The following is a 25,435-nucleotide window of genomic DNA, read 5'->3' on the forward strand; positions in this document are numbered from 1 at the left end:
TCTGCCTGGGTGGAGAAGAGAGTGGGGGGATTTTCTGACTTTACATAGTTTGAAATTTTGTGTATTCTAGGAAAACTTGTGCTGAAGAAGCAAATACTACAGTAATTGCAATTAAAAACGTGATATATAACATGTAGAGTAAGAATATAACATAAGTAGAACACTGTTTAGAGCATAAAACAAGGTGAGTGGAAAACAGTGGTAAAGTGAATCATGTATGTGGATTACACAGAAATAAATATATGATGAGTAATAAACAAGGTTTTGCTTAAAAAATGTACTGATTTACTAGTGAACACTCCTCTCTAATGTTCTGTCATGTTAAACATGTGACAACGGTACTTTACAGTTCATTTTTATGGTAACAGGTAAATGCATTGTTTTGACTGCTTTTTATTTTTTTTATCATTTATTACTTGTAGGATGTGCACACAGATGCTGTGGACCCTGACCCTAGTTTAAAGGAGTTTGAAGGAGCAACACTTCGTTATGCATCGCTTAACATCAGGTAGGATTTTCACAATGGTGAAGAAAGCAAGAAAGGCTTTGCTGTCCTCAAGAAGTGTTATGCACACCTGTCAGATGCTATGATGTAGGAATAGTACTGTAATTTTGGCCTTCAGATGTAGCCTTGTTTCTCATAGATTTACAATGTTCCTCTTAAGTCAAACCTATTTTACAGGTATATAAGCATGTACGGGAGACTTCCTCACACTAACTATTTGGGGTCTGGTGTAAAGACCTTCTGATGTGAAAAGTTAGCAAGTGCTTCCCTCTCTGGCCCTCTGCTATGATTTTTAAAGCCCAATGCTATGATTTGTAATGCTCAGAGGTTAAGACGTGATATGTTTTTGGAAGAACAAATCTTGCTGAAGCTGTAGCATGGCTGTTATGAGGGATATACAGTGTGTTGTGGATTAATGTTCTTCATGTTTCACTGTTGCAGTCATCACATTTGGGATATCTGCTTGCAGTAGCCGTCAGTCGGCCTGATTATCAAAGTCTTGGGTCCTGCATCGGATGCTGTCTCATCTTCCATGACGTCATGTAGTCAGGGGTATAAAGCATGCAGCCGACACCATTACATCAGTTTTTCTTGCCATGTGGTGCCTGAAGCAGAAGCAGTTCGCAAGTGCCGGTCGGCCGATTCCTGAAATTTTCGTTTTTGAGTTTCAGAACCGAAGTCTTCAACTAAGCTAAGTACCCCGTTGGGGAACCTTTTTCTTGCTCTAAACCGATGTCAGTAAAAGTTAACAATTGTACTTCTTGTGGAAAGCAAATACCTCATAAAGATTTTCATTCGTAGTGCATTCCTTGCCTAGGCCCAGACCACAATGTACCTCGCTGTTGGTTTTGTGCCTTATTCAAACCTCGAACTATTCATTGTCCATTTATTTACGCTTCTAAATATTTTGGTACTCGGTTCAGTTAGCCACCCGACTACCAACATTCTGAAAAAACGCAAAGATAAAGACAGAGACAGACCGCATAGGTCCGGAGCTGCCGACGACACTTCTCCTAAGCTAGTCGCCAGTTCGCCGATACTCAGTGAGGTGCTTTTGCAGCCCCTGATACCCACTATTTCAGATTTGCAAGCCTCTACTGAGACCCATTCGGAGTCTGGTATGCTGCGAGATGCTTCTTCGACTGTGGAACCTGCAGATGTCTCTACCTTGGATGGGTCCAGAGCCGCTGTGCAGGCACTGGCTTCTGAGAGTGTATTCAGGCCTACTGACTTGCATATTAAACCAACGCCATCTTCCTCCTCAAAAGCCTAAAACTCGAACCATGCCTAGAAAACTGATGCCCAGACCCGCATGGTCAGGCCCCTATGCCTAAAAAACAAATGATAAGAATGGCTGAAGACCTTATTACTCTAATCAGAGGGAGACACCCTTACCCCCTCTAAGAGACCTAGGACTGATTTTCCTTCTGATTCTTCTGCTCAAGACCCTGAAGTTTCTGTTTCCTCTGATGAACAGGATTTACCATTATCTACCTATAAGGATTCTGATGCAGAGGACTCCATTCCCTCTGCATCCCCTCCAGAGGATTTCTCTTTTGGTGAAACCTTGCCTACTCTTAGGGACCATTTTCGCTGGGAGAGCCAGGATTACTCTGACTCCAAAAAGAGGCTTAGGGATTTTTTCTCCTGCCCCGACATAGGTCTTTGGACATCCATCCTGTACTGGACATTGTTGATGATGCCTTCTCAGAATCTAGCTTGACCTCTGACTCTTTACCTCCTGCTCCCAGAAAGCCTGATAGATATTACAGGGTTCCTGATTCTCACAAGTTCCTCTTTAAAAATCTTACTGCGGATCCTGAGACTATTTCACATGGACCTAAGGGCATTAAGGCTGCTATTGCCAAAAATCCTACCCCCCTCTGATAGAGATTCCAGGGCACTGGATAGGTGGGGTAAGAAGTATACACTCCTGCAACCTTGGCCATTAGGGCCTTAAACTGACAGTTTCATATGTTAAAGTATCAGCAGCATATCATTGGATTGCTTAAACAGGAAATGATGTTGATTCCTGACTCTGCTGAAAATAAAGATTTAATGCATTCTGCTGAACGAGTTGGAAAACATACTTTGCAGTGTGGTTTTGATTCTTTAGAGGCATCTTGCAGGGCTGCTGTCACTGGGTCTGTACTTAGAAGGCATGCTTGGCTTAAGGAGCAATATTTGCCAGATCATGTTAAAACTAAATTGCTGGGTGCTCCTTTAAACCAAGACCGCCTGTTTGGCAACAAAGCAGAAGAAGTACTTAAAAAAATTGAGGAAAAAACTAAATCTATGCAAACTGTTAGTGTCCTGCAAGTACAACCTCCCAGATTCAGTAGGCATTGGCCATCTAAGAATTGGTCCTTTCCTGCCTCTTCCAGGCCTTCAGTCCAAACCCAGAACCAGCAGAACACCCAGGCTTCAGTCCCAAGGTATTCACAGGACTAAGTAGTGGGGGGCTCCCACTTCCAAAACAGGAAGTAGTAAGACTTCCCCCTATGGTAAACTGTCTCAAGGACTTAACTTTAAACCTTCCAAGCCCTGCACAACTGACTGTTCCTTTAGGGGGAAAGATTGCCCCACAGGCAAAAAATTGGGAACTCATTACCCAGGACAAATGGGTTTTAAACATAGTTTCCCAAGGATGCAAATTCCACTTCCACTCCTTACCAACCGCAGACGGTTGGCCAGATCTACCCCCAAATCAGTGGGCAGAGGCTCAAAAGCAAATTCTCTTTCTTTTAAGCATCAGGGCTATTCAACCTGTCCCAAAAGTAAAATGGGGACAAGGTTTCTACTCAAGACTTTTTCTGGTACCCAGAAACAGACAATTCCTGACATCCTATCCTGGACCTGTCTATACTAAACACATTTTTGGTGATCCCAAAATTCAAGATGCTAACTCTTAATCAGCTGCTTCCTATGCTAGGCAAAGATGCCTGGTTGGCAACACTGGATTTAAAGGAAGCCTACCTGCACATCCCAATAAGGGAATCTTGCAGAAGATACCTACGCTTCAAAGCAGGCCACATGCACTATCAGTTCTCTGCACTGCCCTTTGGCTTATCTACTCCGCCCAGGGTACTCACAAAGTGCCTAGCTCCAGTCATTGCTTTTTGCAGGCAAAGAAATATTCAAATATACCCATACCTGGACGATTGTCTAATTCAGGCAGAAAGCCAGGACATACTATTAAATCATCTGGCATTTGTAAGGAAATTGTTAACTTCTCTGAGGTACACCATAAACTAAAAGAAATCGCATCTTGTATCCTTCCAACAAATTGTATTCCTGGGAGCAAGTTTGAATACAACTTCCCAGGTGGCCTACCTTACGCCAGAGAAACAAGTTCATTTGACAGCCTACTTCAAACTACTGACCACAAAGACCCAGCTACCTGCAAGGAAAATACTGCAAGCCTTGGGGTTCATGGCCTCCTGCATTCTACTAATTCCATATGCAAGACTGCATATGAGGAAACTACAATGGTATCTAAAAAGCCTATGGTGTCAACATTCTCAAGATCTAGAATCAATGATTCTTATCATACCTTGTTTACAGATAGAGTTCCTTTGGTGGGCAAAGGCCTGCCACCAATACAAGGGACTGCCATTCTACCCCGTGCCTCCCAAACCCTAACAGCAGACGCATCAGACTATGCATGGGGGGCTCGCTTGGCAGGGAAGTGCATTCACGGGCAAATGGAACCCAAGTCAAATGCACCTGCATATCAATCAAAAAGATATGTTAGCTGTACAGAATGCTCAGACAGCCTTCAAGGACCACATTCTTCCAGGATTATTGGTAAAGACAGACAACACCACTGTTATGTGGTACATGAACAAGCAGGGAGGAACCCACTCATATCCTCTCTGCAGACTAACCATGGCTCTGTGGAACAGCCTTGAGCTACCAAGTGCACCTACAGGCGCAATTCCTGCCAGGAAAGCTAAATACACTGGCAGACGACCTAAGCAAAAATCTCATGGACCCACACGAGTGGAAACTGGAACCAAAGATATTCAACATGTTGAGAAACAAATGGGGGAGCCCAGAGATAGACCTGTTTGCCTCCCCAGAACTACAAATTGGACAAATTCTGCACAAGGACTCCCCACAAATAAGCTTGGAAAGTGGATGCCTTGTCCTTCACCTGGAAAAACCTATCAGTTTATGCATTCCCTCTCTGCCTCTCCTCTCCAAGGTGCTACTAAAGATCAAACAGGACAAACCAAGGACAGTACTGATTGCACCGGACTGGCCACACCAACACTGGTACCTCCTCTTGCGTAGTGTGTCACTGCTGGCACCATGGCAACTGCTTCAGACTCCTGCCCTGCTGTCCCAGCAGGAGGGCCAGATTCTGCACCCACAGCTTCAAACTCTGAATCTGGCAGCCTGGCTAATTACCTGATCTCTCCATTACCATCCCCCGGTAAGCAAGTGATGGATGTCAATTTGGAGGCAAGGAGGCTTAGTACTAGAAAATCTTATGCTGAAAAATGGAAAAGATTCTGTTCCTTGAGCCAAACCCAGGGGATGGGCACATCAGCGCCCAATGTACCTCAGATTCTTCAATACTTAACTGAGATGCTTCACAAGGGCCTTTCCTTTTCCTCCATCAAAATTCATGCCTCAGCCATTTCAGCTCATTACAATACAGATCCACCCCTCTTCTCTCATCCATTGCTGAATCAGTACCTCAGAGGGGCCAAAAACTTAAAGCCACCCAGGAGAGCCCTTACTCCAGCCTGGGACCTTAACTTTGTACTTGAAAAGCTCACTTTACCTCCCTTTGAACCAGCTGCAAATGCAGAGTTGAAATTCCTTTCTTGGAAAACAGCCTTTCTTCTAGCCATCACTTCAGCAAGAAGGGTGTCTGAATTACAGGCTCTCATGGCAGTGGAGCATTTCATCATCTTTCACGTGGACAGGGTGTCCCTCAGGACCAAACCCTCCTTCATGCCCAAGATGGTATCCAGTGTGGCCCTTAATCAGTCCATTCATTTGCCAACCTTCTTTTCTAATCCACAGAACGAAGGGGAACGAATACTGCGCTCCTTGGATGTGCCCAGACAACTTAGATTTTACTTGGACCAGGACTAAACCTCTCAGGAAATCTGAACAGCTGCTGATTGCATTTGCTGCAGGGGCAGAGGGGAAAGCCATTTCAAAGCAACCCATTTCTAAGTGGATAGGCCACTGCATTCATTTTTGCTATAAGCACCATGGAAAACCTACCCCACAGGGGATAAGACCACATTCAACCAGGGCTGCATCTACCTCTACAGCTTTTTTCAGAGGTGTCCCTATCAGGGACATCCTAGAAACTGCTACCTGGAGTTCTGTACATACCTTCACCAAGCATTATCACTTACCATTTTTTTCTAAATCCAGAACTGGCTTTGCCACTGCAGTCTTGCAGAGCCTTATAGCTGGTCCTAATGCTATCTAATTACCTCCTCCCATCCTTAGCTTTGGGAATCTACCCAAATGTGATGACTGTAACAGTGAAACACGAAGAACATTGTACAGTTGTGTACACTTAAATGTAGATGTTCAAGTGTATTCACTGTTGCAGTCTTGGTTACCCTCCCTCCAGCCCCCTGACTTCTATTGACTATACCTCTGTACTTGTTTGCTATGCTTAAAACTTTTTGGTTTATTTGCTTTTTTGTTGGAGGTGTAACCTTGTATATAATTGCTTCCCATTATAGGGGCACCTGACATCTGGGGCAAGAAAAACTGATGTAATGGCGTCGGCTGCATGCTTTATACCCCTGACTACCTGACATCATGGAAGATGAGACCGCATCTGACGCAGGATCCAAGACTTTGATAATCAGGCTGACTGAGGGCTATTGCAAGCAGATAACCCAAATGTGATGACTAACAGTGAATACACTCAGACATCTACATTTATGGTAAGTGTACACAACTGTACTTTCTTGTTTGTTAGCTCAGTGCCCCACTGTTCTGTTTTAGGCCCATTCCTCTTTGGCATCTGCTTCTTGAATGTCATAGCCGGTGCCAAAGGCCTTTGGCTAAGCAAGTTCACAGATGATTGCAAACTGGGAGCGGTTGTTGAATCCCTTGAAGATGAGAACAACCTTTAGGATGGTTTAACACAGACCAAATGCTTGGTGCCAAACTCAATACCAAGAAATGCATTTTTGTACCATTTGGGAAGTCAGCTACCCTAGGTTACTACATCATTAATAAAGCACCTCTAAAAGGTGATTCATTAGTCAGAGATCGGAGAACTCATGTAGATAGTAACCTAGCCTTTTGACCAACTTGCCCAAGGTAGTAAGAAAAACTTTCTATGTCGCTCAACTTATAAACAAGGGTATGGCATCTAGGACTAGAGAGGTCATCATACCACTGTACATGGCCCTCATCCGACCCATCATAAAGTATAATGCCCTCTTTGGTATGCATTTCACCAAATACATGCAGCAACTGGAACATCTGCAAAGGTTCCATAAAAAAGAATACAGGGAGTAAACACAATGCTCTACTCTGATTGCCTGAAAGCCTTGTCTTATCATACAGACTTCTGAGAGGTGATCTTTGCTTGGCAAAAATACATCTCAAACCTGTTTTGATGAACCTTTTGCACACCTGCAAAACAAATAGCATCAGAACTACTAGATTAAGATACCTAAATTTTGCTTGCAACATAAACAGGACATGCTGGAGAAACAGATTTGTTTCTCAGAATTCCCATTCTCTGTAACAGGCTCCCTTTCTATTTGAATCAGAGTTCCTCCCTATCCCTATTTAAATATAACTTGGACCAGTGGCTTGTAATCAGAAATTCACCCCTGGTTTGGCACCTGTGTGCATGATGGACAGAGACAGTCAGTAGATTAGCTCCTATATAGATTACATTTGTGGGTCTCATTTGGGTTGCACAGTTAGACTTGTAAGCGCCGTAGTGGTCATTAACCTAGCGTACACTTATGAACCTATTTGAAATTCATTGAAACTATGCATGTTATGTAGTCCTATCTCGCCTACATTCTTACCCGTGGGTTCGGAGCCGAATATCGGCTCTGACTCTGCCAACTTTTCTAGCTCGAAGTCTTTCATTGGTTGGGCTAAACAAGTATCCCATGGTGCACTGCTCCACATCCCCAGATCTCGTTTGCCGCTCGTGTAGCTCGGACGTGGTCTCGCTTTGGCTGTGGCTAAGTACCTTTTTTCTTGTATTGAGAAAAAACATTTTTGTCATAAACAAAAAGCTATTTTCATAGCTATTGTCTTGTGTTTAATTTGCTAGTGTGTTTGTTTTTTGTGAGTATCCCGCTTAACTGTTCCCTTGGGCTAGGCCTGTTTTAGTTAGAGGACCTAGACCTTTCGTCCTCTGTTTGCCTAACCGTTTAAATTAGAGGTTTGATTTCTCCCCTAGGTGGCCATTAACCGTTTAAGTTAGAGGTTTCTGACATTGTTGGTTTCAGTGTGTGTCTACTGTTTTCGTATATCTGGTTCTCGTGTTTTTGTGCTGTTGGGTGTCTGTGATCTTCTTGTCGGTTTCTAGGTTAAGTTGTGGGTGTTTGTTGTGAAGAATGTCCAAGGATTCCAAAGAGCACAAACCTTCGGGTTTCAAAAGGTGCTCTAAATGCGGGTACAAAATGTCCATCACCGATGGACATTCTGTTTTTGTCTGTTGGCTGGGAGCCATTCATCTGCAGGAGTCCTGCAGTTTTTGTCATGCTTTCAGTCCCAGAGTGCTCCAAGAGAGAAAGAATAAGCTGATCTTAAAGGGACTGTTGAAATCCTCTTTCAAAGAGGATTTGCATTCTTCTCCCAGTGCTAAATCTAAGTCATCCATGTCTAAGAAAAGATCTCCAGCTCCATCAGCTTCATAGGAGCCTCCGGAGAAAGTCTCAAAAATTGCATCGACTTCCTCGGCTCCACTGTCCTCGGGGCCGCAGGAGATGTCCGTGTTGATGGAACCGGCGTCAGCTCCAATTATTTTGGAACCTCTTCGGAGATGATCGCCCATTCTCAGACCAGTCTCTCCTGAGAGGAGATCTCGATCTCCCTCCCTCTCCTCCAAATCCTCCAGGACCCTTTCGGATATGGATGTCGATAGGGTTGTCCAGAGGCTCCTCCAGTCCCCGGTTTTGGCTAAAGTGTTTTCAGCTCCGACCCAGTCGGCTCCGGAGCCCGCCCCGACCCCTTCTTCGATCATTCCTCCTCTGAGCACATCTCCGTCTTTGGAGCCGGAGTGTTCCATGCCTTGTGATGTTCCTAGGCTGGTTCAGATGGCCCCTCCGGCTCCATCAGTACCGACATCGACTCCGACCCCGTCGGCTCCGTCGTCGGGGTTCTGGACTCGGGATTCTTCGGTCGGGCCTGAGGGGGACATATCGGGACATATTTCGGTTCTGAGTCTCCCTCTCGGTGCCTCGGGTCAGGGAATTACGACTCCTGTCATGGTCTGAGGCTGGCCGGTCCTCGGACTCGGGGAGGCCAGCCTCTGAGGCCATGCGGACTGCGCTGGCCAGATCGTCAGCTACATCAGGTGGATCGGTCACTCTGTCCCCCACCACTCTGGTGAGAGCCTCTGATCACCACCTATCCATGGACAGCAGAGCACCAGGGCCTAGGGTTACCCCCACGAGTGGTCCCCAACTTTCTGAGGGCCCTTCAGAGTTCATGCCTGAGGAGCCCCCTAGAAAGAAAACATGCAAGAGGAAGCACATAGACTCCCAGGATGAGTCCCTCACTTCTGATACTGACCTCAAGGAATCGGAGGGGTCCCCCCAAGTCATCCTCTGATGATGTTTCCTTCTCTGATATCCTGGAGATACTGAAGCAAAGAGGTGACTGGCCATCCAAAGCCCCTACCGAGGAGGAGTCTGTATTTCTTAAGGCCTTTGGTGCTCAGCCTTCCGCCTCCTGGGTGTCCCCACCTTTCAACGAGCTCCTAGATTTGATCTGTCGAAGGGTGTGGGAAAACCCTGATTCTGTGAAGCCCGTACCCAGGTGTCCCAACAAGTTTCTCTCTTCTCCCCAGGGTAAGGAGTTTCTGTCCAAAGGAGTCCCTGTAAATGCCATGGTGGTGGCGGCAGCCACTCAGAAGGAAGTAGCAGAGACCCCTTCCTCAGTCCATCCTCCTAACAAGGAGTGTCTAGGACTATGGACCGGTACGGGAAGCGTACCCTCTCGTCAGCAACCTTTACCTTATGGTCGCTGAACTATCTGTCTCATTTCACTCAGCTCCAGAGAGATCTCCTCAAGGAGCTAGGAGATACTCTTGCAGGTAGCGTCCCTGAGGCGGTGGCTCAGACGGTTAATGCCCAGGTGTCTACCCTCATTTCCATTGTCGACTCCTCTATGCGGCTCATTTCGTATGCAGCCGAGGGAGCGAGTAGGGCAGCAAGCTCAGGGGTCGCCCTTAGAAGGCAAGCCTGGCTGCGCCTGTGTCACTTCACGGAGGCCTTCAAGTCTTCCTTCACAGACGCCCCTTTCGATGGTTCTTCCTTGTTTGGAACCAAAGTGAAAGACACCCTCTCTAGGTGCGAGCAAGAGGGAAAGACCCTGTCTGCCGTAGGGGTCTGTTTTTCCCTTCCTTCTAGGGCTTACCCCAAGGCCAAGCGAGGTGGGAAGATGTGGTTCAAGAAATCACAGAGGTTTTTTCCTGCCGCACATGGTGAGTCCCCCTCCAGAGGGAGGGGGAGGTTATTCAGGGAGATGCCGCCCTAGGGGCAGAGGGGGCCCCTGCAATTCGGGAGACCGCAATTCCTTTCACGGCTCCCCCTACTCTCGTTCCTGAGGGAGTGCCAGACTGTGCTTATCCGGAGCCAGTCGGGGGTCGACTTTCGTTATATCCAGAAGCCTGGGAAAACATCACCCAGGACCGATGGGTATTACGAATAATTTCCGGAGGTTATCTCATCCCGTTCACATCAGACGCCCCCCTTCAATCAGACGAATCCCAGATGTTCCACCCAGTCAAAGGGATCAAGCAGCATCAGAGGTTTCAAAGCTGCTAGAAAAAGCAGTCATCCAGCGTGTCCCCTTAGACCAAATCGGATTAGGGACTTACTCAATATTCTTTTTGGTGCTGAAAAGAACAGGGGACCTGAGACCCATATTAGATCTCAGCCAACTGAACAACTATGTACAGAAGTCCAGGTTCCGTATGGTCACACTACAATCGATTCTCCCATTGTTGGGAGAGGAGATATGGATGTGCTCCATCGACCTCAAGGATGCTTACTACCATATCAAAATGGACAGGGCATCCAGGTGTCATCTATGCTTCCGGCTGGGAGCCAGTCATTTCCAGTTTCGAGCCCTGCCCTTTGGTCTCACCATAGCCCCCAGGGTGTTCACCAAGTGTATGGCGGTGGTGACTGCTCACTTGAGACATCAGGGATTTCAGGTGTTTCCGTATCTGGACGACTGGCTCCTTACCGCCCCCAACAGGCATCAACTGGTCCAAACCAGGGACGCTACCATCACGTTATGTCAACAGTTAGGCATAACACTAAATTGGGAAAAATCTGCTTTGTTGCCCTCGCAGCATGTCACCTTTATAGCCGCAGAATTAGACACCATTCAAATGTGAGCATTTTTACCACAGGAGAGGATCAGAGTCTTACAACAACAGATACACATCCTGATGCCCCTGAGGAAAGCAAAGGCAAGATGGATTTTCCAATTCCTGGGGACCATGGCAGCAACGATTATGTTGGTCCCTCTAGCGAGATTGCACATGAGACTTCTTCAATGACTCCTCTTTGTTCAGTGGTCTCTCCAAAAATTTCCTCTTTCCCACCCCATTTTGCTCACGGACAGGTGCAAACAAGATCTCAATTGGTGGCTTTGCACCAACAATTTGAATGGGGGAAGGCCCTTCGTTCCACCCATCCCGGTTGACACAGTGACCACGGACGCCTCCCAGATGGGGTGGGGGTGGGGGCATTATCTTGGCAAGACAGTCCAAGGCACATGGCAAGGTCACGAGATACATCTGCACATCAACGTCCTAGAGATGAGAGCAGTGCTACTTGCGTTGCAGGTACTTCAGAGCTTTCTACCTCTAGGGACGATTGCGATACACTCGAACAACATGTCAGTAGTGTGGAATCTAAACAAGCAAGGGGGAACCAGGTCTTACCCCCCTCTGCAGAGAGGCCATGCAAGTGTGGCAGTGGGCAGTAACTTCCCAAAGGTTTATGGTGGCAACGCACATTCCAGGGAAGTCCAACGTTATTGTGGACAGGCTAAGCAGAGCCATTCTGATGCCTTACGAGTGCCCCCTGAATCGTCTAGTTGCAGAACGAATCTTTAGCAGATGGGGTCAGCCTTGCTGCGACCTTTTTGCCAGCCCTCTTAATGCCAAATGCAGCAGCTACTTCATGCTGATCCCCCCACAGGAGGAGTCACACAGGGATGCTCTAGTTCACGATTGGCCCTCCGGTCTACTTTATGCTTTCCCTCCATTTCCCTTACTATCAGAGGTGATTCAGAAAGCGCAGTCCTTGGGAAGCAGAATGATTCTGATTGCTCCACACTGGCCTCGTCAAGTCTGGTTCCCCTTTCTTCACCGGCAGTGGTTCACATCTTATCCTCTTCTCACAAACCATCTACTAGGAGGATTTATTCTAGCAAATGGAAGAGGTTTTCTGTTTGGGCGCATACCCAAGGAATTGATCCTTACACAGCTCCAATTGCCTCAGTCTTGGAGTTTTTGTCTATGCTTTTCCATCAGGGTTCCGCATCAGCTACCATCAAAGTTCAGTTGGCAGCGATCTCTAATTTTCATGTGGCTAATGAGCCTAGTCACATGGCTCATAGACTCTGCAAGGCTTTCATGAAGGGTACTCTGTTACTCCGTCCTCCGGTCTCAGAACCTGTCATGACCTGGGACCTCAATTTTGTTCTACAAGCCCTCACTTCACCACCCTTTGAGCCTGCAGCTACCTGTGAATTGAAATTCTTGACCTGGAAAGCAGCCTTCTTATAGCAATCACTTCAGCAAGCTGAGTTTCAGAAATTCAGGCCCTTTCCATCAAACCTCCTTACTTAATCTTCCGTAAGGACAGAGTTTCTCTTAGACCGAACCCTTCTTTCCTTCCTAAAGTGGCTTCTGTGTCTAATCTTAATCAATCCATTGAGTTGCCTGTATTCTTTCCTCATTTTTCAAACAAGGCAGAATTTAAATTTCATCAACTGGATGTACACAGGCAGTTACGTTTCTGTCTGCACCGAATAAAAGATATCCGGAAGTCTGAGCAATTATTTGTCTTCTTTTCGATAAACAAAATTGGGTCCCCAGTCTCCAAGCTCACCATTTCTAGATGGATATCTAGTTGCATCTCTTTCGTCTACTATGCAGGAGGAAAAGATCTGCCATTTCCAGTCAAGGCTCATTCTACTCGGGCTGTTTCTACATCCACAGCTTATCAAGTCAGATTGTCGATGGATGATATATGTGCTGCAGCTACTTGGGCTTCCCCTCGCACATTTGTTTCTCATTACAAATTGGACGTGGTTTCCAGGGGCAGGTCATCCTTTGGCTCCACAGTACTCAGGAGTATCTTCCTATGAGCCACCCTGGATGGTAGGTGCTAGGGACACTGTTCCACAGGTAAGAATGTAGGCGAAATAGGACTACATAACATCAAGAAGTTATGTACTCACCATAACATTTGATGTATGTAGTCCATCTCACCTCACATTCTTACTTACCCTCCCACCTTTCCCCCTTCCTGGAGGATCTGGAGGTTAGGTTGTTTTTTTACTGAGTTCCCTTTACTTAAGCTTATTCTTTTTATCTGGATGTTGTCTATGCATGAGGTATGAATGACTAATGCAGCAAAGTAGATCTGGGGATGTGGAGCAGTGCACCATGGGATACCTGCTTAGCCCAGCCAATGAAAGACTTTGAGCTAGAAAAGTTGGGCGAGTCAGAGCCGATATTCGGCTCCGAACCCACGGGTAAGAATGTGAGGCGAGCTGGACTACACACATCAAATGTTATGGTGAGTACATAACTTCTTGTTCTTTGTGGCACACTGCTAGACACTGCTAGTTGTGAAAGAAGAAATCATTCATCTTTGTTTACAGTTTTTGATCATGGATGCATTCTCATTGGGATCTTGGAGACAAAGTTTACTTTTACGAATTCAGCATGGTGACAGAAACAACTGTATGATGCACTTTCTGTGACGTGCAACAGTATAGTCACACTGGGAATGTGCCTTTAATCTGTTCCAGAGCAGTGACACACACACACACACACACACACACACACACACACACACACACACACACACCTGAGAAGGGAGGAAGCACACAATGTGTCATGTACCTTTAATCTGTTCCAAGTGAGTGATAACACACATCCCTGAGAAGGGAGGGGGCACATAATTTTTCAAACAGTAAGGATAAAGTTTAATGCTGGACTGTTGGGATGGCATTTAAAAACGGCATATTTTAGGAAGGTAGAATAGAAAATATACAGGTTTCTGAGCAGCTGAATTAGATGCAGACCTCTACTCAGCTGGGAAAATATGCAGTGAAATGTGAAAGTGATGCAACATCCATAGCTGCAGCTGTGAGGTCTGTCTTAAGAAGGCAGTCCTGACAAGGACCCAGTCCATACCAGGAATGTAAAAGTGCACCTGCGGAAAGCTTCATTAGATAGAGAACTGTTTGAACCCCTAACATACAATATATTCAGAAAACTGGAGTCTGTGGAGTGCCAGACTGATGTTCCATCCTCTTCTTCCCAGGTGTAACATCAGTCACCTTTCTAAAACACCTCCTTTATACAGGAGGCATGGTAAGGATAAATGAGCTAAAGGTAAGACCTCCATGAAGAGGATCTTGCATCCTGAAGACAGAATAAGGTGTGTGTGTGTGTGTGGGGGGGGGGGCTCAGGGCACTGCTACCAACAGGAAACATGTTTGTGACTGTCTAGTCTCCTCCCTTTTCCTCTGCCAAAAATCCCACCTTTCCCAACAACCCCATCCCAGGACTTGAATGGCAGACATTTGGCTTCCTGCCTCCCATGGTGGCACAGAATAACATGAGGATATTCCTGTAGACATGGTGGCTCAGGTTACTGTAAAGAAAGTTCCTGAAAACCAGGAAGGAAAAGCTTTCTACTCGAGACTGTTTCAGTTTCTTAAAAGAAGACAGACCCTAGAGAACTATCTTGGACTTCTGTAATCTAAATAAGTTTATTTTGGTGACAGAATTCAAGCTTTTCTGGCACTCCTTCCATTGCTAATCCCTCAATGTCTCCTGGTTATCCTATATCTCAAAGATGCCTGTCTACTTGTATCCCCATCTTTCAAGGACACAGAAAGCTGTTCATCATGCTACTCACTTTTGTAGCTCTCATCTAAAGGATAGCCCGCCATCAGGTAGCCAGAAGCTTGTTCTGGCATCCACAGTTGGACTTGCACAATGGCTTTGACTGACTCCTTGTCCCTCAAACACAAACATTGCTGGTTTAACAGGGGCGTCTACTGATACTATCTTCAGATCTTTCTTATTGCAGTAGCATGGTCACATGAACACTGAGACTTGTTAGTGTGCTGATTGGCCTGCTACAACTAGAAGGATGAATACCCTGCAGGAGAATTTGTTTTGTCCCTTTTTTAAATGCATTTACATTTTTTCCTAATGTTTAATAGTGACTCTGATTTAGAAATTATTAGTAAGAAAAATAATTGCTTGTGGGGAGCAAGTCCCTCATTAAGGCTTTCCATTCACATTGTCTTTTATGACTTGGCCTAGAGCATGACAAGAATATATGTCCTGATTGTGCAAGGTTCACACTGAGGAGCATCAGAAGAGAGAGAGAGATCTTTCTCTGGTAGTTGAAGTATATATGAGAAGGGATGTATGGTACCAGTCCACCAAAATGAAACCAGCAAAAGTCACTGGGGATCATTCCTCCAAAGTGCAAACTCACTAAAAAGTGACATGAGAAAAAGCAACAAAAAAACAAGGACAGTATATCTGATGCCATCCATTTTCCTAGATCTGATAACACCACACTGAGACACTTTCACTGCCTCAAGGTTTGGAGTCAGTTTTATCAATGCCCTTTGCTGCTATCATGCCCTTCCTGACTGAATACATTGGGCATCTGCTCATTCTGAAACCAATCTGAGGGCACCAACTCCCCAGTACATTGTCTTATCAGAGAGGGTAAGGTGGTATTCCCTCAATTTTTTCTGTTTGAGAAGGTTCCTAGAAGTGATGTGGATGTGTTGATAATCTGTTTGTGAACTGGGGTCTGCAAAGTAGTCTCCACAAAGAAGCTGAAGCCTAAACTATATCACTGCTAGCTTTCCTCAGTCATTGTCAAGTGAAGCATCAAATCAATCAGCTTCCCACACTTTTACCCAACAGTTATTTCATCTTAGGACTTAGTGACTTTCCTTAAGTCCAAGCAGACAACAGTGGAAATTCCTGAGGTGTCAGTGGTCCTTTCTCAAAGTGGAATAGTTGAACTGATAGAACTTTCTCCCTAGAGGAATCTTGCACTCCAGACTGTGAGGCAGATAGACTGGTCTGTGTTGGCCAATTCCCTTCTGCCCCTGTTTGATTCTGCCACCAAGTGCATCCTGTCCTTTACTTCACCTTTAAAGTATCATACCTTTCAGGACACCCTTCACAAGATGAAAAGCAGAATTCCAGTAGGAGCATAGAAATTGTTCACAGGCATGTCTGTGATATAGAGCCTTCATGGGCCTCTCTGAGCTTGGAGCAATGGCAACTCCCTTCAACTATCTATGTCCTGGAGGATGCAATTGCTAATGCATCTTTGAAGTCTGATTCCATATCCACTGCTGTAAAGAAACCTGACTGTTTTTACCAGATCCAGGATTTTCACAAGTCCCCATGATCCTTTAGAACAGTCTTTTAGCTGATCCATCTGTGGTGTCCTCAGATTTCAGCAAGGGATCATCTTTGGCTCCACCCAAGTAGGAGTTTTGACCATTTTGGGGGAAAAGGCATTTATATCTCTGTTATTGGCTGTCAAAAGTCTTACATTGGCAGAGCCATATGCTCAACTGCCTGCTAATCCTACTGAGAAATATGAGGTTCAAGGTGGACTGGATCACTGATGAGGATGTGAAGCATGGGAAACTTGAATTGTGCAGCTTATCAGCCCAGGTCGCCAAGCAGTCCAAGGAGTTGTAGCTGTGATGTAGTGGATGGGCCTTGCAGAAGACCTGCCTGTCTGAGGACGCAGCCCCTTCCAGACCATGGGAAGGTGGAGCTTCTTAATGCACCCCAGATAAAAATCTCTTCTTTGAGACCGTCTGATGAAGTTGCTTAAAAAAAGAGAGAAAACAAACTGAGACTGCAGTCTGTCAGGCAATTTTTTTTCATTCCCAAGTGACTCATTTCAGAAGAATCTGCCTAGCCAGGTCACCGCTTCTATACCCAAAGCAAGAGAAAAGGAAGTCAGCCAGAGCTAAAAGGACAGATATAGGAGCAGATGGCAAGCAAAACTCAGAGAAGCACGAAGGCCTTCAGGCCCAAGATGGCCAGAGAGAACAGCTGTGATTCTGCTTGACTGCCACTTCCCTCAAATGCAAAGATAGTCCCTCATTCCTTCTCATCCCAAGACTTGGACTTTCCCTGTCCTTTACCTCCTAAAGGTCAATATTTTTTTGCAAGAGAGCACAACAGCATAACATCAGACCAACTCTGCTCCCTGTACCTGACAGATGAAGCAAGGATTACCTTAGCAGCCAAATTCCACCTTCCTTCTCTGTTATATGGTTCCCCTAGTGTTACAAATATCACCACTATGTATAAAACTAAACAAGCCTCCTGCTATTACCAAATAGCTAAGTTTGCAACCAACCTTATAAAACAGCATAACATCAGACCAACTCTGCTTCCTGTACCTGACAGATCAAGCAAGGATTACCTTAGCAGCCACATTCCATCTTCCTTCTCTGTTATATGGTTCCCCTAGTGTTACAAATATCACCACCATGTATAAAACTAAACAAGCCTCCTGCTATTACCAAATAGCTAAATTTGCAACCAACCTTATAAAACAGCTAAACTGGCTTGAACTCCCTAAACAGCTGACGTACTCACAACTGCTTATTGCCTACAACCTAGTATACTCTCCAGATAAATACCCAGCATTGCAGAATATTCTACTGTACTATTGACCAACGAGAGACACTGTGCATCAGTAAGATGTTCAGCACTGCTCGATTCTGCATCTGCTCCCATTAGTTGTCAAGACTGGAATGAAATCCCCACACAGTTAAAACTGGTCTATATTGAATTAGCGAATGCTTAGAAAAGCGAATGCTAATTCATCGACCCCTTTTAAGCGAAAGCTTAAAATCTCGAACACCTAGAACAGTGACCCCCCCCCCGGGAAAAATTTTGCTTTTCCGAGAAACACACACACAACACAAGCACATCAAAAAAACAGCAATCCCACACACACACACACACACACACACACACACACACACTTAAAATCCTACATCTACCCTACACTAAACTGTACATACACTACTATTTATCCACTTATCTTAACCCAAACCCTAACCCTAAGGTCCGTCACTATCGCACGCTCACCTGACCCATGCACTAGCCCTAACTCACCTAACTGGTGCCCTAACATCCACACAATCGCACACTTACCTGAACCCAACCCGTAACTTTCCACCACAGTGCTGAAAATAGCGAAGCCGCAGAAACGGCCTAGGAAATAATTTGGTGTTCTGCAGCTTTGCTATTTGCAGCGTTCGCTGTTTTGGGGTCGATATTAGAACATTCGATGTTTTAAAACTTCAGTGTTGTAATATAGACCCATTAAAACAGATACAAAAGTTAAATTGTTTCAAAACCTTGCTAAAATTGTACCTATGCCAAAGATGTTTGTTCTTCTTGCTCACTTGGTTAACTTTACCTAGAGTAGTTTTCTCCAACACTTACAGCCATTTTGCTTCCCAATCTTTTGTACCTTATCGCTCCTCATCATACAGCACTAATTTCCTAAACTCTTACTCTTCCTCCTCTCACACACCACCACTACCATATGGATACTCCTCCACCTTTAGTGTTTCGGTCCTGATTTGGTGGCTGAAAAGTGTGGTAAGAGTTGTAGCCTGGTATTGCAGAGGTGCTGTCTGGAGCCTTGAACCAGATCTCAGTTACTGCACAGATATCGATGTTCTCCATTTTTAGGAGTGCCTTGAGAGAGTGCATTTTGAGGTTTAGACTTCTAGCATTAAGTAGCATTACCTTCAGATTCCCTCATAAACCCTTGATCCCCAGGAAATTGCATATCAGGGAGGACAGGGCAAAAGTCATTCTGATAGCTCCTATTTGGCCCAGGAAACATTGGTTGCCCCCCCCCCCCTCTCACCCACACACCTGCTAAGTCTGGTAAGGGAAGAGCTGAAAATGTTGCCTTAACCTGTAGAATTCTTGACCCAGAAAAAAGGGTTTGTCATGCACCACAGTTTAACCACCCTAAGCTTAGACTTTTTAATCCTCATCCAAGTCAGGCACTTTTTCAGAGGATGTTATTAGGGAGGTTAAGAAACCTAACACAGGGAAGTCATACCTAGCACAATATAAGAGTTTCTTACTTTGGTGCCTTTCTAGGAACCAGGACCCTAACACATATGCAGTGTCAGTGGTCCTAGATTATCCCTCAGACCTTTACAATTCAGATCTGTTTCATGCTTCATTATGAGTCCATGTCTATGCTATTGCAGCTTGTCTTATTTTGGACCACCTTAAATATTTTCAACTACCAGAAAACAGTTTCTAAAGCAGGTAGTGGATCTTAAGTCCACCAGGAAAGGAAATTATTCCACCATAGGATCTCCTTTATATGCTAAAAGATGTTTTGAAGCAGCTGCTTCAGCTCTTCAAGTACATATCTTGGAAGGTACTGTTTTTGGAGGCTGATATCTGCTAGATGAATTTTAGCATTTTCTGCACTGATGTACAAGGAACCATTTCCCATATTACTCAAGGTAATGTATCTCACTGTACTAACCCACCCTTCAAACCAAAGGTACTGATTCTCAGAATCAGGCCACCCACTTCCCTGTGCTTTTATCTTGACTCCCGAGTAAAGGGAAAAAGAATTCTAAGTGCATTAGGTGTGGAAAGCCTGTTCCCAGTGATAGCACTCTGCAGTATCAAGGGCATTCACACCTACTCCTACATGGATAATTACCTGATCCAGGCTTAAGACAGTATAGGAGATGCAGCATTTTTAGAATAATACCCTTCAAGTGGCTGAGCAGCCTAGAGTTTACCCTCAGTAAGGGGAAATCACATACGTGTTCTTTCCACAGAACAGTCTTCCTTGGGATCTTCCTGGATATCAACCTCTGCAGAGCTTCCTTTCCTGCAGAGAAGGGGAAATCAAAAATCTATAACCATACTGCTCTAAATTATGGTAAATAGACCTTATCAGACACCTAGACAGGCATTAAGCATGCAGGCCACATGGCAGCCTCGGTCTCGATGATTCCTGCCAGACTACACATGAGAAAATTAGTGGTTCCTTAGGAGTATGTTGCAAAAGTATTTTGATTCTTGGAAGCTACATACCAGTACTTCATTGTATACAAAGGGAGCTAGATTGGTGGGTGTTGAGAGTTTAAAAAAAAAAAAAAAAAAAAAAAAAGGGATGCCCTTCAGGTCAACCATTTCAAACCAGACCTTAACTGCAGATGCCTCAGTTCAGGCCAGATGTGACCCTACCCTGAATCTTAAGTTGCAGGGCAAATGAACAAATCCAGAGGCCTTGCTCATAACCATCAAGGAGATGTACCTAGTATGAGTAACTAGGATTGTGAAGATGGAAACAGACAGCATCACGTATGCAGTGTGGTCATGCAAATCTGGGAACAGTCTCTGCAGTGCAAGCGGAATGTGTGGGCAAACTACATCCCCACTCAGGAAAATATCATGGCAGACCAACTAAGTAGGACCTCAGCAGCTCTCTGAGTGTGTATGACACAGGGAGACATTTCTGCAGATCCAACAGGTGAGGTATCCTGGAGACAGACTCTTTGCTTCTCCAAACAGCAGGGCAGCTGAGAAAGTACTACTACAGAGCTTACACAGGAATTCCTGGACATTGGACCCATTCTTCCTAAACTGGAGATGTCAGTTTCTGTACGCTTTACTTTTTTTATTTTTTATTGGATTTTGTATTTGTTTACCAGGTTTGTTTGTCTGTGTTTAGTCAAAAAAAAAAAAAACCTTAAATGGAGGCCTGGAGAGAAAAGCCCCATTTTACAAACATTTTAGATATTCAGTAGTATATACGAAGAGACATTAAGTCATATACTTTTAAAATTACACATGTATTTGCCAATTAGATTATATTCTCATGAAATAAAGGTAACTATCCCAGTAAAAAGATACTTGTGGACTAGTCTATGATTAAAATATTGCACCATTTAAGAGGAGTATTAATGGGTATATACAGATATACTGATTTTATTTGTATATGTGGTAGTAAGAAATCGGCTGGTAGTTTGCAGGAGAGGTACTAGAATTTGACGTGTCAGAGTTATGTATTCTGTACTATATCCCCAATTAGCAGCACAGTAATAGAAATCAGTTGAGAGAGTAAGATGGCTGAATGAAGGAGCAGTTGGATAGTTAAGGAATTTATCCCAGAGTTTTTGATGAATGGCTGTAGTGTTAAAGGGTTTGGAAAAGTAGAGCTGGAATAAGTTGTTACTGGTATATTTAAGATAGATGAGACTGTGAAAGAAATTAACACTTGCATTTCTTACTAAAGTAGAGATATGTTTTTAAGTTTGAGTTAAATAGTCTGTGATTAGTTGTTTTTCAGAGAAATAGAGGAAGAGAGTTTCCCTGTTTAGACATGCCATATGAACTGGGGGCTTTGCCAAGTGAATTGTTGACAGAGGAGATGGAAGTCATGAATGTTTCAGAGGATCAAGGGGCCAAACTGAAGAGTACCAGGAGATGAGAGGCTTAAGTGCAGGACATGCATCAGAAAAATAGAGGATTGTATGTGCTTGTTTCAAGTCAATTAAATTGAGGAATTTGGAGAACTTAGGCCAGTGTAGCTATTTGAATGATTGCAGTGGTGAGTTTGGGCAGAATAATCTGTGGCCAGTCTGGAAATCTTATATGTTTGCTCTAGTTTTGAGTGCTGGGTTGAGTGTAGGTTAATAAGGGCTGCACTTGAGAGAGGTGGAAGCAAGTAGGCTGAGGCAATATACTTTCTCTTGTAATCAGTAAAGTATTTTTTGGCCTGGTGTAGCATACCTAGTTTTTGTTTTTTTTTTTATTTGGCCCCTTCAGGGCGTGAATATCAAATGTCAATCTGCTATCAATCGTACCTAATAATTTGGTTTGAGAAACTATATGTATTGCAGTGTTTGCCGAGATGAAAGAGAAGTTAGATTTTGTAATATACTGGGATTTGGGAAAGAAGAGTTTTAATTTTGTTTTCTGGGTGTTCAGCACTCTGTTGGTCTTTAAACCAAGATTTTACAGCTGGAAAGGCTTGATGAGTAATGTTTTCAACATCCAGGATTGATTTAGCATTGCAGATGATAGTATAATCGTCTGCATATTGGATTATTGAAGCATTACTGGAGTGTATAGATGGATCATTAATGAAGATGGTGAATAATAAGGGCCCAAGAATGGAATCCTGTGGGACTCCAATTGATGGAGAAAAGAGGATGTGTCTGGATGCCATTTTACACTTTCACTCCTGTTAGAAAGGCCGAAGCAAAACCATGCAAGAGAGTTGGAAGAGAGTCTATTCTTGACCACCATGCTCCTACTCGCTGTATCAGAATCAGAACTAAATCCGCCCCATGGCTTTCAAAAGAAATCAAGCAAAAAATCCATCTTAGAAACAGATACTGGAATAAATGGTGAATGACAAAAAACCCACTTGACCAACAATATTTCAGACAGCTGAGAAACAACACTAAAAAATCTATATTCTCTGACAAAAGAAATTACTTCTACATTTCCAGCTAACCTACCATAATAAACCACAAAAGTTCTGGGTGTGTATTAACGGACTATTACACCCAGGGCAATCCATCACACCAAACCCACAAGGCACAGACCAGGAAAATTCCAAGCATACTTGTAATAACTTTAATACCTATTTCACTGAAGCCATTCAAACACTTGCCAGTTAGTTATCATCTCAAGACTTTCCTATATCTGACTTAAACTCCACCCAACTCCCTCCATTTCACTTCCAACCAGTCCCAACAACATATATTCTCACCCTTATCCAGAAACTGAAACCATCCTCTTCCTCGGCAGACCAGCTACCTGCTGAATATGTACAAAAGGCAGCTAAATCCATTGCTTATCTCATTTCAATCCTGATTAACAGAACCATCACTGAAGGACACATCCCAAGTATCTGGAAAGTCTCCCATATTATCCCCCTACATAAAGGCGGAAGCTCTACTGACTTCTCCAACTACCGTCCCATAGCCCTACTTTCTCCTTTGGCAAAGATCATGGAGAAATGTATCCATAAGCAAATGCTAGACCACCTTATTCATAATAAGCTGCTATCCAGCTGTCAACATGGTTTCAGACCTTCCCACAGCACTACTACTGCCCTCCTCCCCTTTACAGACCATATCAACAAAAAACAAAACCAAAATATTCTGTCCTCTGCTTTGTTCATCGATCTGTCAAAAGCTTTCGATATGGTAAATCACCAGATACTTTTACACATCCTTGCATCCTTGTCACTGGATAAACCTGCTATAAAATGGTTCAAATCCTACTTTGAAAACAGACTGTTCTTTGGCATAATTCTCTATCTACCCACCTGCCAGTTAAACTTGGTGTCCCTCAGGGGTCCATCTTAGGACCATTACTGTTCACTTTATTTATCAATGACCTTCACCTAGCAATTCCCCAAGCAAAATGCATCCAATACGCAGGCAACTCCACTTTTGTATGCTCCTCCTCAACCACATCTGAACTTCACTCCCTTACCCAAACAGTGTTTAACACAGTTGAAAAAAGTTTTTCACAACGCTGTCTCCTCCTGAACCCCAAAAAAAACTAAGCTCCTCCTTTTTACTCCTATGCGTAGGTCTTCCCCCTATAGATTTCACTGTAACATCCAACATTGGCACTCTCGTATCCCCAGAACCTACAACAAAACGACTAGGCATCACCATAGATGACAAACTCAACTTTGACACCCATATCAATTTGTTTGTGTCTTTTGGCTTTTCCCGGTTAGGGGTTGCCACAGCGGAACTCCGGTCCACTAATGATTGGCAGTTGATTTTTACGTACCGGCTTGCCAGGCCTGACGCACAACCTTCAACGAAGGTACGCCCATTCACGCATGTCTCCACGCAGAAGATGCTCTAGCTGAGAATCGAACCAGACAGCATCTTACTGTGAGGCGACAACGCTACCGCAGCACCACCACCGCGGGTCAATAATACTGTAAAAACTGTTAACAAAAAATGTCTCTCTCTCTATAGGGTCAAAACCCTTCCTTTCTCCTTCAGCTAGAATAACCATTGCACACAATCATTTAATCTCTACTCTCCTCTATGCCTCACCCATATTTACAAATCTATCTAAAAACAACCTCAGTAAAATGGAACATTCCTACAATAACATCGCCGGATTTGCAACAGGAAACCCTTTCAGAACCCACCACTGTTATAATCTAAAGCAGCTTGGTTGGCTTGAACTGCAAAATCAGCTCAATTTCCACCAACTGACCATCACCCATAAGACCCTTTACCAACCAACAAATACTCTCATACTTTCTACTCTCATCACCCCCTATACCAATCTAAAGACCCTACGATCATCACACAAACTGCTTGTAAATATTACAAAATCCAACAACAGAGCAGGGGACTCTCTCTTCTCTACTACTGTTGGAAAATCCTGGAACCTACTTCCCAATGAACTTACCTCACTGCCCTCTATATCACTTTTCAAAAGTAAACTCTAACTCTTCCTCAAATCACACTGGTTGTGCCCCTGTACAAAGCCTGACTAAGCAATTAGCTCTTCTATCTTGCCTCTGCCTACCCTCCTCTTCTCTCTAGTCAAGTCCTACTTTCCTTGAATACAACATTCCCTAGTCCTACTATATACACCCTTATTTGCATAGTCTTGAAGCTTAGTAACTATTGTTTATCGTGCCTCGTGCCTCTTTTCTTGTATTATGTAACAACCTGGTATCTGTTTTTAACTGCATTACTCTCTACTATGGATTGATTGTCTAGCTTATATGATAATCTCTGAATCTATTCCTTTAAAGTTCTTTTTACCTGTTAAGTGTTTGAGTTTTGTGTGTATATGAGCTGTTTGTTTATTTTTGATATCTGTTCTCTTGGAGCTTATCTCCCTGGGCCTCTACTGAAAATGGACATATATCCAGTTAGACTAGCTCTGTCAACAAATGTAAAATAAATAATAAAATATTTTTTTAAGCTCCAAAATAGTGGGTTTTGGTATAATGTAAATACATGCCAGCGTAATCCTCCTCCCTTGCCAGTAGCTCCTTAATACCAAAAATCCACCATGATTATCTTTTTCCCCTCTTCTGTCAGTATTGTAACACTCTAGTAGAGAGTAGTATTATTCCTCCTTTACTTTATTCTTTATTTCTTATGAATGTCTTCCCTGAAGTACTTTGTCAAATTTACATGCTCAATTTCTAAACAAATGCATCAGCTGCAGCTTTGCTGTTTACAACCTACATTTCTTAATGTAATTTGTTACGCTTTGCTTTGTGTCTATATCTGTAAAGCTTTAAACTCCCACCAGTTATAAGTGGCAGTTATTTTTGAATGTCTATTTCCATCTTTTGGCTTGCATGCACACACTATTTGACAGGGTGGTCTTTTAAGCGGTTCCTTTTTCCTGTT

General features: G+C 44.0%; 1 protein-coding gene across 1 annotated transcript in view; it reads left to right on the forward strand.

Annotated features, from left to right (window-relative positions):
• Positions 1-25,435, forward strand: part of APBB1 (amyloid beta precursor protein binding family B member 1) — a gene marked incomplete in the record, with an annotated part of 1,507,904 nt that overhangs the window by 583,274 nt on the left and 899,195 nt on the right. Inside the window, 1 exon segment of the mRNA XM_044073035.1 lies at positions 423-508. Coding sequence (XP_043928970.1) covers positions 423-508 — 86 coding nt within the window.

Source organism: Protopterus annectens, chromosome 5.part1 (genome assembly GCF_019279795.1).
Source record: "Protopterus annectens isolate FY-2018-M chromosome 5.part1, PAN1.0, whole genome shotgun sequence".
Lineage (NCBI taxonomy): Eukaryota > Metazoa > Chordata > Ceratodontiformes > Protopteridae > Protopterus > Protopterus annectens.